At 45.2% G+C, this 14,246-nt stretch overlaps 1 protein-coding gene across 2 annotated transcripts in view; it reads right to left on the reverse strand.

The window, feature by feature from the left end:
* Positions 1–9,778, reverse strand: part of LOC146271970 (neuropilin-1a-like) — a 40,146-nt gene extending 30,368 nt beyond the window's left edge. Inside the window, exons 1-2 of one of the 2 annotated variants that reach the window (XM_084707156.1) lie at positions 9,060–9,778; positions 8,276–8,450 (exon numbers count right to left, since the gene is read on the reverse strand). In XM_084707156.1, the coding sequence (XP_084563282.1) occupies positions 8,276–8,450; positions 9,060–9,150 (266 nt within the window). In that variant the 5' untranslated portion in view covers positions 9,151–9,778. The remainder of the gene's footprint in view (positions 1–8,275; positions 8,451–9,059) is intronic. The other variant, XM_084707155.1, reaches the window with a different exon arrangement.
* Between the last annotated feature and the right edge of the window lie 4,468 nt (positions 9,779–14,246).

Below are 14,246 nucleotides of genomic sequence, written 5' to 3' on the forward strand. Positions count from 1 at the left end.
CAAGTCAGACACCAGCCTTTGCCTGCATCGCACCTCCCACGCCTACCCTCTCTCTCTCTTTCTCTCTCTCACACACACACACACACACTCACAAACACTCAAGCACACGCACACACACACACGCATGCATACACAAACTTAAAAACACACACAAACATGCATACACACTCAAACACACACACACTCACGTACACCTCGCTCCATTTGCAGTTAAATTGGGCCAGGCAGCCAAGGATGAGGCCCCTCATCCATAGCTCAGCCCCCTCCCTTACAAACACCAATCGCGAGGCAAACCCCCCCCCCCCCTTCCCCCAAAAAGCCTCGACAGTCAATCCTGCAGGGAAATTAAAAAGAGAGAGAAAGAGGTGGAACTCTCCTCCTCTTTCTCATTTGTTTTCTCTAATCCTATCGACGATGGAGTTGTATTTAGGCCGGGCGAGAAGCAAGCGAGCCGTCAAGCTAGCGGGAGGTCCGCTTGGAATGGGACTACTGTACGCTAAGTGTTAGTGTGTTCTTACCGGGGGGTCAGTGTGTAGCAGTATCACACGTATCACAACAGACATGGCAGCTGTTGCATTTCAATACCGCCATTTATCAACGTGTGGCTGGTGGCTGTCCAGGCAGGGTTTGCTCAAGTCAGGGTGTTAGTCTGTCTTTCAAACTTCTCAGGAAAGAAGCTTCGGTCTGGTTGTGAATGCGCCAGGCACGTCAAATGATTTTTTTTTTACAGTTTCTTGCCACAACAGATTTGTCTGAAACTAGAACCAACAGCTGACTGAAGGTGTGTCACTAAACCCACCGGCCCCAACCAGCCTCGGGTTTAAACAAACGTCTCCGGAGTCGCTCACTCACACAGCTCTCCTGGACAGGAGACGGTTTCACACCCGAGGGGACGAGGGAGACAGAAGGGAGTTTTGTCGAGTCACACTCCATCCATACATCCACACCTCGACACAGAGGCAAAGCGAGCGAAAGGTACACTAAGAAACCCCCAGTCTCTTAAACATGAGATTCTGACGCGGGGCTTGTGTTCATGCGAGGCCGGAGACATGTTTATCTCCGCTGGGCCAGAGGGGATCGTGCCTCGCGGAGAACCACCATCAGACTTTGTTACAAACATACGACTTTAATTAACGTAGCGTGGCGCTAAGCCCTCAGCCCCCCGTGGCTGTTTCTACGGCTCTGTAATGGCTTCCCTTCAACGCTTTGACAGACCGGACAGGAAGTAACGAGAGAGAGGGGGGAGAGGGAGAGAGAGTGTGGTAGACAGTGAGAGAAAGACAGACAGAAACAGAGAGAAAGGTAAGAGAGAGAGATAGAGAGTGAGTGAGTGTAAGACAGAGAGAGAGATAGAGATAGAGAGACAGAGAGATAGAGAGAGAGAATGAGAGAGTCAGACTGTCGGAGAGGCTGCATCGAAGGCTCTTCCTTCTGAAAGGAGAGCTCTTGTCTCCTAACGGGGGTGTCTCTGGCCCGGCGCTGCCAGGTGGGGGGGCCCAAGGTGGGGGGGCCCAGGGTGGGGGGGCTCAGGGTGGGGGGGCCCAGGGTGGGGGGGCCCAGGGTGGGGGGGCCCAGGGTGGGGAGGGGTTACCACGAGTGTCTGGAGACCCCCCACAGAGCGTCTACCATCCATGGAAGAAAACAATAAACAAGTCAAGAAGCAAGAATCAACAACCTATGCATAATATATGTTTAGTCACATTGACACTAACAACTCACAGACATCCTGTAGCATCTCACCGCCCCCCCCCCCCCCCCTCCGCCCCCTCCCTCAGGTCCATTCCTGACCAATCACCTCACAGCCCCTCCTATGTTTCGCACCCAGCTGCACTTCACTCAGAACCCTGTTTTGTTTTCCCTACCAGATCACTATCTGCTCTGACAACGCTCTTGGTCCCGGCTACACGGCGGCACTGAGCCCAGCTCCGGGATCCCATTGGCTGGGAGGCCGCGGTCCCGTCTCCCCCGACGACACAACAAAGCACTTCTGTGAGTCCAGGCAGACCGGGAGGTCGCCCTGAGGGAAGGTCTGACGGAGGAGATGAGACACATTCCTCTGCTCCTCAGCACCAACATAGACCCCTCATTGTCCACCCAGTGCTGTGACTAGGCGGCCATTTTGGATCAAAAGAGATGGGTTTCCTGTCTGTCCTATGTTGAAGGGCCGGAGGAACGGTGGAGCTGAAGACACGTCTGTCTGACCTCTGAACTCAGACCCCCTACCTGACCCTTGACCCCTGGCATTCCTGCATCTGTCTCTGGAGGCACCTAAACTATGTCATGTTGAAGGAGAAGTGAAGAGAAAGGGTCTATTTATGGAAGAGGGAGGTCGTTGGGTTTGGTTGTCCTGTGAGTTTGGGTATTGTCGGGGATTAACCAAATTGACACATTCGACAACTTTGATAGTGTGTCAATTATCACAATTATCAATTAGACAACTGAAGGATTTGAATCAGGCAAGTGAAATAGTGACAGGATCAACTGAAAGTTGTGTAACTAGCTTGCAATCATGACGTAAAATCACGTAAAGCACGTCTTTCCTGTGTTTTTTACTGAAGGTAGAGTACAGCCTACTGCTGAGGAATAACATTCTCTGTGTCAGTCACACAACACAGTAACATTCTCTGTGTCAGCCACAACACAGTAACATTCTCTGTGTCAGCCACACAACAGTAACATTCTCTTTGTCAGTCACACAACACAGTAACATTCTCTTTGTCAGTCACACAACACAGTAACATTCTCTGTGTCAGCCACAACACAGTAACATTCTCTGTGTCAGACACACAACACAGTAACATTTTCTGTGTCAGCCACACAACAGTAACATTCTCTTTGTCAGTCACACAACACAGTAACATTCTCTTTGTCAGTCACACAACACAGTAACATTCTCTGTGTCAGCCACAACACAGTAACATTCTCTGTGTCAGCCACAACACAGTAACATTCTCTGTGTCAGACACACAACACAGTAACATTTTCTGTGTCAGCCACACAACAGTAACATTCTCTTTGTCAGTCACACAACACAGTAACATTCTCTTTGTCAGTCACACAACACAGTAACATTCTCTGTGTCAGCCACACAACAGTAACATTCTCTGTGTCAGTCACACAACACAGTAACATTCTCTGTGTCAGCCACACAACACAGTAACATTCTCTGTGTCAGCCACACAACAGTAACATTCTCTTTGTCAGTCACACAACACAGTAACATTTTCTGTGTCAGCCACACAACACAGTAACATTCTCTGTGTCAGTCACACAACACAGTAACATTCTCTGTGTCAGTCACACAACACAGTAAACTAACAGTTCTTCCACGGCCACGAGACCTAAATGTTTTGAAGACATCTGGTTGTGAGTGCACTAAATAACTCCAGGGATTGGAGATATATATATAGTATATCCAATATATCCAGAATGAGAGAGAGAGAAGGAGAGAGGGGGTAAGAGGAGTTAAAAGAGAGAGAGAAATGTCACTGCTGAGACTCTAAACTAAACTCTCTCCTCATTGATCTGCTTGTTAGGGCCTAATCTGACATGTTGTTTTCATTTGACTGTGCAGTTTGCTGATCGGTAGGATAACCATAAGGGCCACAGTTGCTCAAGTGCACTTTGGATTTAAGACCGATGTTGTCTATGTACATCCGAGGGAGGCAGTGTGTCTGGGATGATTGTGTTTGTGAAGAAAGAGATTGTGTGTGCAAGAGAGTCTGTGTGTGTGAGACATTACAGCCTGTGTGTGTATGAATTAACGTGTGTGAAGGAGAGAGTGTCTGAGACAGAGAGATAGTGTGTGTGTGTGTGAGAGAGAGAGAGATAGTGTTTGTGTGTGTGTGTGTGTGTGAGAGAGAGAGAGATAGTGTGTGTGTGTGTGTGTGTGTGTGAGAGAGAAATAGTGTTTGTGTGTGTGTGTGTGTGTGTGTGTGAGAGAGAGAGAGAGATAGTGCTTGTGTGTGTGTGTGTGTGTGTGAGAGAGATAGTGCTTGTGTGTGTGTGTGTGTGTGTGTGTGTGTGACAGCGAGACAGTGTTTTGGTATATTTGTGTGTGTGCGTGTTTGAGAGAGTAAACAGAACACACAAGTTTCTTTATTTGGTGATCAGAATGAGTGGCCACACTTGTTTGGAACCATACATCTAAACAATGACTCCACTCCTTCGCAATTTAAAAGAAAGGATGACTAAAATTGCTTTTCTCTTGAGTAAACATCTGCTGATTTAAGATGGAAAATCTTCAAATGGAGAGTCTTAGACAATACCATGCTAATCTATACCATCTACGTAAATCCAGCCTATCCAAGATGAACTAGAAAGTGTGTTGAAATGTGAGGGTGAACAGGGTTCGTAGAGAGCTCTGCTGCTGGGCGGTGCTCAGCCCTTCATCAAACGGAAGCAGAAACATGTTGCGGTGAAACACAGAGCACGTACACACACAGGAACAGAGAGGAGAGGGTGTGAAAGAGGAAAGAGCAAAAATGATCTGTGAATAAAAACTGGAAGAAAAAAAAAAACGAGCGATGTTAGGGAGAACAAGAAGCTCACAAGCTGTGAAAAGGAAGAACGAAGACGTGAGAAGAAGAGAAAAAAATGAGATGAGACTTGAGAGAAGAAAGAAAGAAGGAAAGCAGAAGGAAGAGGCGGCGCTGAGAAAGCCCCTGCTTCAGGGCGGGAGACGAGAGGGAAGAACACAGGCTCTTCTATTACTGGGGGTCACAGTTAGTTTGACCGCACTGACTCGCCAGCAGAGCCTGTGGCTTCCAATATCCCTCCACCGGCCCTACCTACCATTTCCTCTCTCTCCAATATCCCTCCACCGGCCCTACCTACCACTTCCTCTCTCTCCAATATCCCTCCACCGGCCCTACCTACCACCTCCTCTCTCTCCAATATCCCTCCACCGGCCCTACCTACCACCTCCTCTCTCTCCAATATCCCTCCACCGGCCCTACCTACCACTTCCTCTCTCTCCAATATCCCTCCACCGGCTATATCCCCCACAGACTCTTCATTGTAAAACGAAGGCAACACAATCCCCATTTTTCTGTTCTGGTACCTCAAATGTTTTATTTATGACTCCTTTTATGCATCCAGTCATTATCTCCTAACCAAACCCAGGGAAAAGAACTGAGAGATTAATTACAAAACGTGGGACTTCATCAACTACTAATTACCCTTTCAAAAATGAAATTGACATGTTTAATAACAGAGACAACATTAGCCTTCTAATAAAATACATCTCAGTGACTTAAACAAATGTGTCTCCTGTCAACTTGTAAGTGAACATGACACCATGCATGGCGCTGTAAACAAACAGACTGGGGATTGTCTTAGTCCATGGCCTCAAAATCGCTCTCTTCAGAAGTATAACCACAAACTAACCATGAGTAGCAAAACCCCAAACAACACAAAAAACATTTTTGATTTTCTTTTTCTTTCAAACTGCCGTCGTCTGTTGAAGCTCTGGAAAGTGAAAACATTGTTGTAACCCAGATGACCCGTTTCTCCAGGGCACTGGGCTCCACAGCCACATTAGAAAGGAGCCAAGTGGTGCATTTTGAACTATGCTTGTTTGTATCCTTTTCCACAGAATGGGGAACCATAAAAGATGACCGGTGCTTTGTTGGCAGTTTGGGTTTACCAGTGCTACCACCGACCAGTCATGGCAGCTTGTCCTGAAGAGTAAGTCTGATGTCACAGTAAAGAAAATGTGTGTTCAAATCCCCCTTTCACTCCAAATACCTCCACAGTTTCCATACATCCAATGAACTACACAAACAGAAAATACGAGAACACACAAGTTTGATCTGAAAACCTTGAACCTTTGAAGGATTCAAAACTAGCTGGAACTAGCTGTCCCTGCTCCTTTGAGGGGCCCCCCAGAGGGTCTTCAGCACAAAGCATTATAATATCTCCCATTATCCTTCCCCAAATGTCAGCCAAGCATCAGATTGAAAGAGCTGTTTGTGTGTTTTTCATATGACTGGTTAGGGCCTGTCGAGATGCTGGTCCTGTGACCGGGTTCGTCCTCGGCTGATGATCCAGCTGGAAGCTTCCGGGCTCTGAGGGACAGTTGATTCTACCACCTCTTTTTCTCTTTTTGTCTTTCAATCTCTCTCTCTCTCTCTCTCTCTCTCTCTCTCTCTCTCTCTCTCTCTCTCTCTCTCTCTCTCTCTCTCTCTCTCTCTCTCTCTCTCTCTCTCTCTCTCTCTCTCTCTCTCTCTCTCTCTCTCTCTCTCAATTTGTGTATATATATATATATATATAATTACAAATGAATATATATATATATAATTACAAATGAATGCTGACAGGACTGTGAGCAAGTAGGACTGTGCCATTCAATGTCCATTCATTTTTACACCTTATTACAATACAATGGATTTGGGCATATTTATTGTCTTTGCTGTGGTATCAAGCATGACAAATGTGTCTGGTTAACATATAATGAGATAACGAATCCCTCCATGACCAGTAGATACACTCTGAACAGGCGCCTGCTTACATGTTCCCAATTGAAAGGGGAATCTTTTTATTGGTTGTGCTATTTTTGTGAGGAATGAGGAGGTCCTGCGTCCAACTGTTCTGGAGTGCCAGAGAGAGCAGACAACAGCCTACAGTTTATGTTATCGGCAATGATGTCAGTTCACCGAACGTTAGGTCGTCAGTTATGCCATCAAAAAGAAAGTTCAGGAATGTTCTTCCTTTCTGGATTTTCCTAATTTCTTAGCACGGATAAAAGAAAAAAGACCTAAAAATAAAACCTCACTACAGCCTTACAAAATATGTATTCATAAAGAGGTTGTATTTTGGAAACAAAATTATCCACCCCATCTTCCTGTAAAACATTTATTGTAGCCTACAGATGTCGGAAGTGAAGGAGCCCAGCATGTTTCACAAGAGGACGCTGTGTCCGTTAGGTTGATTGCAGCCATGTTTTATGACATACAGACATGTGTGTCCTATTTGGCATTTAATTGAATTAAGAAGAGGGAGCTGGAGAAAGCTCTCTAAATTCCCCTGACGTCCTATCTGATGTCAGTGGAATTCAGAAAACGCATTTCTCTAAATGTGAGAGATCGTCTAGCCTCGAGATAGCGGGTTGGGAGCGTCAGCATCAGATTGAGAACATATCAGTTTACTTTGCTGTGGATTAGACTACTCTGATACAATGTGACCCCCGTGTAGATATGTTTAAAATGTCAACTTTCAAATCCTAGTATCATGTTTCTGCAGTTAGATTTCGGTCATTGATGACAGGAGAAAGTCTGGAATTTCTCTTCGGAAACCTCAAGTGGAATTGTGGTCGCGCCAAGACCCTTCATTTGGCATATTTTAAACGTTTGACTTCAACCCAAAAACAACATCCATTTCTGCCAAGCTAAAACTATGAGCTACACCCAATCATCATCCAATATCAACTCACACAACAGCCTAGATTGTACACCCCTCCAATCTAGGATGCTTAGCGCAACGGGACATGATCCAATATGAAACTAAAACACACTTGTTCTGTGTAGAGGCCCGTATCTGTCGGAACGCTAAAGGACTGCTAACATTTTATTGGTCCCTTGATGGAGAAACACGATCCTATAGTAGTCATGGTCCCCATCTGCCTGACAGCACTAGTCAGGCGGGTCTGATTTACACCCACAGTTTATGGAGCATTAAAAAAAGACAGAGAGACCATCATAAAATGTTGGTTATTTATGGATGTTTGTGAACACATGCGCTTTTGTGAGGATGCTTGTATAAGTCTGTGTGTGTGAGAGTATCGTTGGCCTGTGTGTGTGTGTGTGTCTGTTTGTGTGTGTGTGTTTGTGTGTGAGAGAGAGAGTAGGCATATGTGTGTGTGTGTGTGTGCGTGTGTGTGTGTGTGTGTGTGTGTGTGTGAGTACATTAGGCCGGTGTGTGTGTGTGTGTGTGAGTACAGTAGGCCTATATGTATGTGTGTGTCTTACGGGGTTTATGCTAATCAATAGTCACTTCTCATTAAAAGGTTAGCCTCAGTTTCTGATGTGCAGAAGCGACTTACAGCTCAGAGAAGTACACTCACGAGGCTACTCACATCCCATAATATATTTTTTCATATCACACAATAATAACGTCTCTTCAAAAATGAAAACCCATGTTGTCAAATCTAATTCATTTAAAAATAGTTTACCATAGCAGTGTCCGCCCTATACACCACGCAAACAAAAAATAAAAATTCGATGACCAATAGGTGGCGAAGTAGCAACATCTCAACTCAAAAAAGAGCGGCGCTTACTTGCAATCCCTGTCTTCCAGGTCGAAATGCGGGTTGAAGTTTATGAGAATCTTCTGTCCTGGCTCCGGAGCTTGAATCACCCACACGCACTGCTGTGACGGTGGATACGCCGTAGGATATCCAGGCGAAGTAAGATAGTCTGCGGTCGTTATTTCAATGTTATCTCCACATTTATCTGCAAATAAAAATAAATACACGGGGTTTATTGAGGGGAACAATGAGATAACTGACAACCGAATATATAATTGAATAATGAGGGGAAAAAAAATATTTATCAGGTGTGTGTGGGTGTGTGCGCGTGTGTGTGTGTGTGTGTGGTGGGGGTCTTTCTTTAAGAATATCGATAGGGGATCAGCCGCTCCCCAACGATCAATCAGTCCATGACTGCACGTTTCCTCTGCAAACGTTATTATGAACGGTGAATATACTTATTAACCTGGACTGAACGCTATGACTGGACTGAACCTATGTGGATATCAAGGATACCGTTTCATTTTTATGGTGTCCTGGTTATCTTTAAAACGACAACATATTGCTTTGTTGCACTTTACGCTTGTCATCGATAATGCCACCGGATTTTATAATAAAAACGCAACAACATAAAAAGCAATTGTACGTATGTGTTTTATGAGCGGGTTTTCGAATGTCCTGCATGTCACACGCGCAAACAGAAACCCGGGGGAACCGGCTACCGCGGCGAAGCCAGAACAGGTGAGTGCGTGCGTGGTGATGAACTGAAAAAATGTTTTCTGATAAATATTTTTGTCTTTGAGTCGCAACTTACCACTTTGTGTCAAGGAAGCAACAAAGATGATTTGGGTGAAAAAGAACAACAGAAATCCACAATGCATCATTAGGTTGTAAAAGACATACATCCTATTAAAAAAAAGATAAACCAAAAATCCCTGTCTAATCCTTTTGGCTTAGCCTACAAAGCGACAAAATGTCTTAAAAGTGGGGGAAATTCGATAGAATTCTTTAGGTCGCCAGCATCCTGTGCCTATTAACCGCTGTGTCTTGTCTCCTCTGTTAGTCGAGCTTCACTCCCTAAAAACTTGCCATTTCCAATCAAATAATCCAAATGTTTACGACGACGACTCCACGGAACCCAGTCGCTCAAAAACGGCACGGCTGTTTACAGTTCGCCGTCGATAAACTGTTCTTTAAAAAAATAAGTGGAAAGTGGAAAGAAACAGAGCCACTTCCAGTGATCAATATCGCAGATACTCGCGATCCCCTCACAAAAAAAACAACAAACAAGGCGTAAGAAAACGTAGCAATAGCCCGAACAGTTCAACGGCAGAGTCCGGAAATCTTCTGCTTTTATGGTGCCCGCAAGTCTCCAGTTTTCGATGCGATGCTACTGACCGCCAAGTTAAAATGTCAGAGGAGTCAGTCACTGTTCTTGACGCAAGCTGAGAAAGGAACAGTGGTATTTCCACTCCCCAAATTCCTCCTCCAACACGAGAACTCTCACCGACTGTTCGCTACGGAGAGGCAGTAGCGAATGACACCGGTGAGCCCTCGCGCGCGCTCGCAGCTCAGGGCTGGGACATCAATAATTCATGTTCTGCCGTTCACTCCGCTAAAGAATTAAACCTTTGTCGAATGTTGTCGATTCTTCACTTATCGAAACATCGTCTTACATAGGGCTATCGTTTTTGAACATGTATGTTAATTAGACGTTCAACAACAACCGAACTGATGATGCGTAAAACGTCAACGACTGGTTAGCAATGATATTTGCTTTTCTTACGTTCTTTATGTTTGGTTCTATGGGTCTGATTTACCGAAAATCCGAGACCGTGGTCATCAAATATTAAGTCACTGCAAGAGGTTGTCTCTAAAAGCTTCTGTATTTCTAGCAACAGTTGTTCCATAAACGAATAGTCTTCTGCTACTGTATAAAATAATAGTTAAGAATCAGCCGAAATATTAGAATGTGTGTCCCAGGGAAGAGCCAGAGATGGTAAAAGTACATACAGATACTCACTTTTAAAAGTTGAAGTTCTAACTACACTTTTTCACTCAAGTTAAATTAAAGAAATAAGGGTTGACATATACATAGGTAAAAAAGTAGCCATTACTACCAACTGTTTTAGTGTCACGCTGGTAACTGGACCTTACATCATATTATGAATACAAAAATACACTACAAACACGCAACACATTTGCCAGGAATCCTTTTAGACACCTAAAAACATCTCCTTGAGATGACCATGGGTGATCAGGAATGTCTCTATTCTCGGTCATGTCGGACAGTGTAATAACATATTAACAGTGTAAGAACAGTATAACTACAGTCTAATAACTGTAAAAACAACACAATAACAGTGTAACAACAGAATAAACAGTGTAACTACAATGCTGTGCTCCATGGTAGCTTCATAGACTACATTACGTTTGTTGAGTTTGATAGCCAGGGATTGAAAAAAGGCGCACAATGAAAATAAAGATTTTTGATCATACCACCAAATACATATTAAAACCATCAGAGACAAGGAGAAGGGATTTGGAATTTCAGGTATTTAAGACATAATCATACTCGCTGACAACGTTATTTTAATCATGTTTACCGTTTCAACAAATCTGTGAGGTTGAGCGTTGAGAATTATTCACAATAAGATTCTCTCTGTCTGTAGCCTCAACTGACATCTCTCAAATTCCTGAGCGTGATTGAGGATCATGAGCTGTTTAGATGCACAACAGAATAATGTCTTAAAAGGACCAAAATAGTAGCAACACCTAAGTGGATTACATGGTTTAGGTGATTTGTAACCTTTATCATCGTGACACACAAGATTTCCAGTTGTTTTACCCCAGCACACGTGGACCCACACACACACACACACACACACACACACATCCATGTTCACACTTACACTGTATGGTTGTGTGTCCACGTGCAATCACGAGTGTGTTTTGTGTGTCCCTGCCCAAACGCGTAGGTATAGAGTGTCTGTGTGCACGAGGGTGTGTATGTGAGTGTGTGTGGTAGTGTGTGTTTGTGTGGTAGTGAATAGTGTGTGTGCTGTTGCGTGTTTGGTAGTGTGTGGTGTGCTGTGGTGTGTATGGTGGTGTGTGTGTGGTGTGTTTGCTGTTTTGTGTGTGGTGGTGTGTGTGTGTGGTGGTGTGTGTGTGGGGGGTAGTGTGTGTGTGTGCGCTGTTTTGCGTGTGTGGTGTGTGTGTGTGGAGTGTGTGTGTGGAGTGTGTGTGTGGTGTGTGTGTGTGTGGAGTGTGTGGAGTGTGTGTGTGGTGTGTGTGTGTGGAGTGTGTGTGTGGTGTGTGTGTGTGTGGAGTGTGTGTGTGGGTGTGTGGAGTGTGTGTGTGTGGAGTGGGTGTGTGGAGTGTGTGTGTGTGGAGTGTGTGTGCCTCTCTAGCCTCTCACCAGCAGCTCCCGCCCTGCTGACCTCTGACCTCTGAGCGGAGCAGGAGGAGAGAGGAGATCAAAGCCTCCACCAATACGGAGTCTCCTTCTCATGGACGACAGTGTTTACATCTGCTGATTTACACAGGCCTGTCCTAGGACAGCCCTCCACTGTTCACAGGGCCCGGAACAAGGGTCCTTTCTGTCCCCAACATGTAATCACAATGTACAATCTTTAATAAAGGAAGAGGATTTCTCAATTTCTTCATTGGTTATTCACTAAATTGGTTGTGTAAACCGAAAACTCTTGAACCCCTCTGCTTACCAGTCGATTACTACATTCCTACCCTCACCTATGGTCACGAAATATGGGTAGTGACCGAAAGAACGAGATCGCGAATGCAAGCGGCCGAAATGAGGTTTCTCCGCAAGGTGTCCGGTCTCGCCCATAGAGATAAGGTGAGAAGCTCGGTCATCCGGGAGGGGCTCAGAGTAGAACCGCTGCTCCTCCGCGTCGAGAGGAGCCAGCTGAGGTGGCTCGGGCATCTGATCAGGATGCCTCCTGGACGCCTCCCTGGTGAGGTGTTCTGGGCACGTCCCACTGGGAAGAGGCCCCGGGGAAGACCCAGGACACGCTGGAGGGACTATGTCTCTCGGCTGGCCTGGGAACGCCTCTGGGTCCCCCAGGAAGAGCTGGTGGAAGTGGCCGGGGAGAGGGAAGTCTGGGCCTCCCTGCTTAGGTTGCTGCCCCGCGACCCGACCCCCGGATAAGCGGTAGATGACGAGACGAAATGACGAAAAACCGAAAACACATGTTTTAGCATGAAGTCAAATCCTGATGTCCACATCCAAATCATCTTGGTCAGAATGATTTTTTGTCATATGTATTCAGATATGAATAATGACCGTTTTCTGGCATTTTCTCCAACGATGGCCAACGATGCAGGTCTGATAGATGAGGAGAGCTATTTCAGTAATTACACAGTAATACCTCTATAATTACAGCCATCTTGACAGTGATGCATTATAGTGGGATGGGGGGTAGTGCACAAGGTACACCTCACTGCTATGCAGATTACCACACACACACACACACACACACACACACACACACTTATATAAAACAAACACACACATACCTCAACCTCACACTCTCACGTATACCAGATAGGATGATGTTATTACTATCTGGAGAGACAGTACCTTGGCAGTAATCGCTGAAATACTGAAATACTCTGCACTTACTTATCTGCTGCACCCACCTTAAGTCCCTATGCAATAGGCGGCATCTTTGGAAAAAAAAACATCTCGTAAATGAATACATATAAATGCACAATGCAATCACAAACACACGCGCACACCCCTACGTACACATACTGCATTCAAAATATGAGAGCTAGGCGACAGGATATGTTTTTAAGATGATTGGAGAACAGAGTTATTAGAAACAACCCGTTCCGACACTTTTATGGTGGAACAGAACCCCTAGCACGACTTGAGGTCGTGGCCCACATGATAAGATCACTGTGCTGGAATATGGGATCGCGTCCAAAGAGCCTTCGCTATTTCACACCACTAGACAAAGTCTGGGCCTTCACCGTCTGCCAGTCTGTGGCTCTGCCAATACCAGGACCCTGGGAGAAATTAAGTCTGGGGGTCGGAAAAGGGGGTCTGTTCAAGCCTTTTCCCTACTTACAGCGTGTTCACTGAGATTATTAACCTCCGGGTTGTTCGGTTCCTGTGAGGACTCGAACGCTCAAACCCAGCGAGAGGAACTGATGATGTTGCTGTGAATGTAATGCTGGGGCACGGTGACAAGAAGCTCCCTCTCTGAGACGAAGACATGATCTTTTTGAAAGTGAGCTTAAACCACCACACCTGTTGCGCGAACTGTGCAGCCTACACATAATTGAATAAAGATGCTGCATGACGATAAGCTTTGTGTCTGCCACAGTAACGTAACTCCTTTCACATATACACAGTTTACGCGACAAGTTTAAGGGTGATATATTAAATCTTCACGCGTTTTTGACACATCTCTGGGCGAGATTAAATTCGCGTTGCTTATTTTTAGCAACAGCTGTTCCGCATTTCGCTGCTCAGTCACTCATTTGGCGAAGTTATTGCAGTCAGTTTATTATAATCCTGGAGCTCAAACCGCATAGGTGGCCTATCAAACTGTTAGTATAAACTGTATATTCTATGAATAAACAAAGCGCTTTTATTAAAATAAATGAGACCAAGTGTTATTCAAAGAAAACGTGATTAACTGGGCACCTAGGAAAGATTCAGACAGATGACTGCCGAACACCATGACCCTGGCCTGTTTCTAATGGCCTCTACTGACCAATGATGTGGACAATTCTGTTCCATAAAGACTGACAGGGATTGTGTATGTGTGTGTGTTTACTTGAACAGACAAGAGAGAGTGAGAGCTTGAGTGAATGTGCACCTATGTACAGAAGTGTGCGTGTGCATATTTGTATGTTCCTGTGTGGGTGCGTGTGCACATGTGCATTTATTTGTGTTTGTGTTTCTCTGAGTGTGTATATGTGTGTGTGCGTGTGTGTGTATGTGTGCGTGGGAGTGTAAGTAATGGCTCCA

Source organism: Hypomesus nipponensis, chromosome 10 (assembly GCF_054491055.1).
Source record: "Hypomesus nipponensis isolate SF chromosome 10, ASM5449105v1, whole genome shotgun sequence".
In the NCBI taxonomy this organism is placed as follows: Eukaryota; Metazoa; Chordata; class Actinopteri; order Osmeriformes; family Osmeridae; genus Hypomesus; species Hypomesus nipponensis.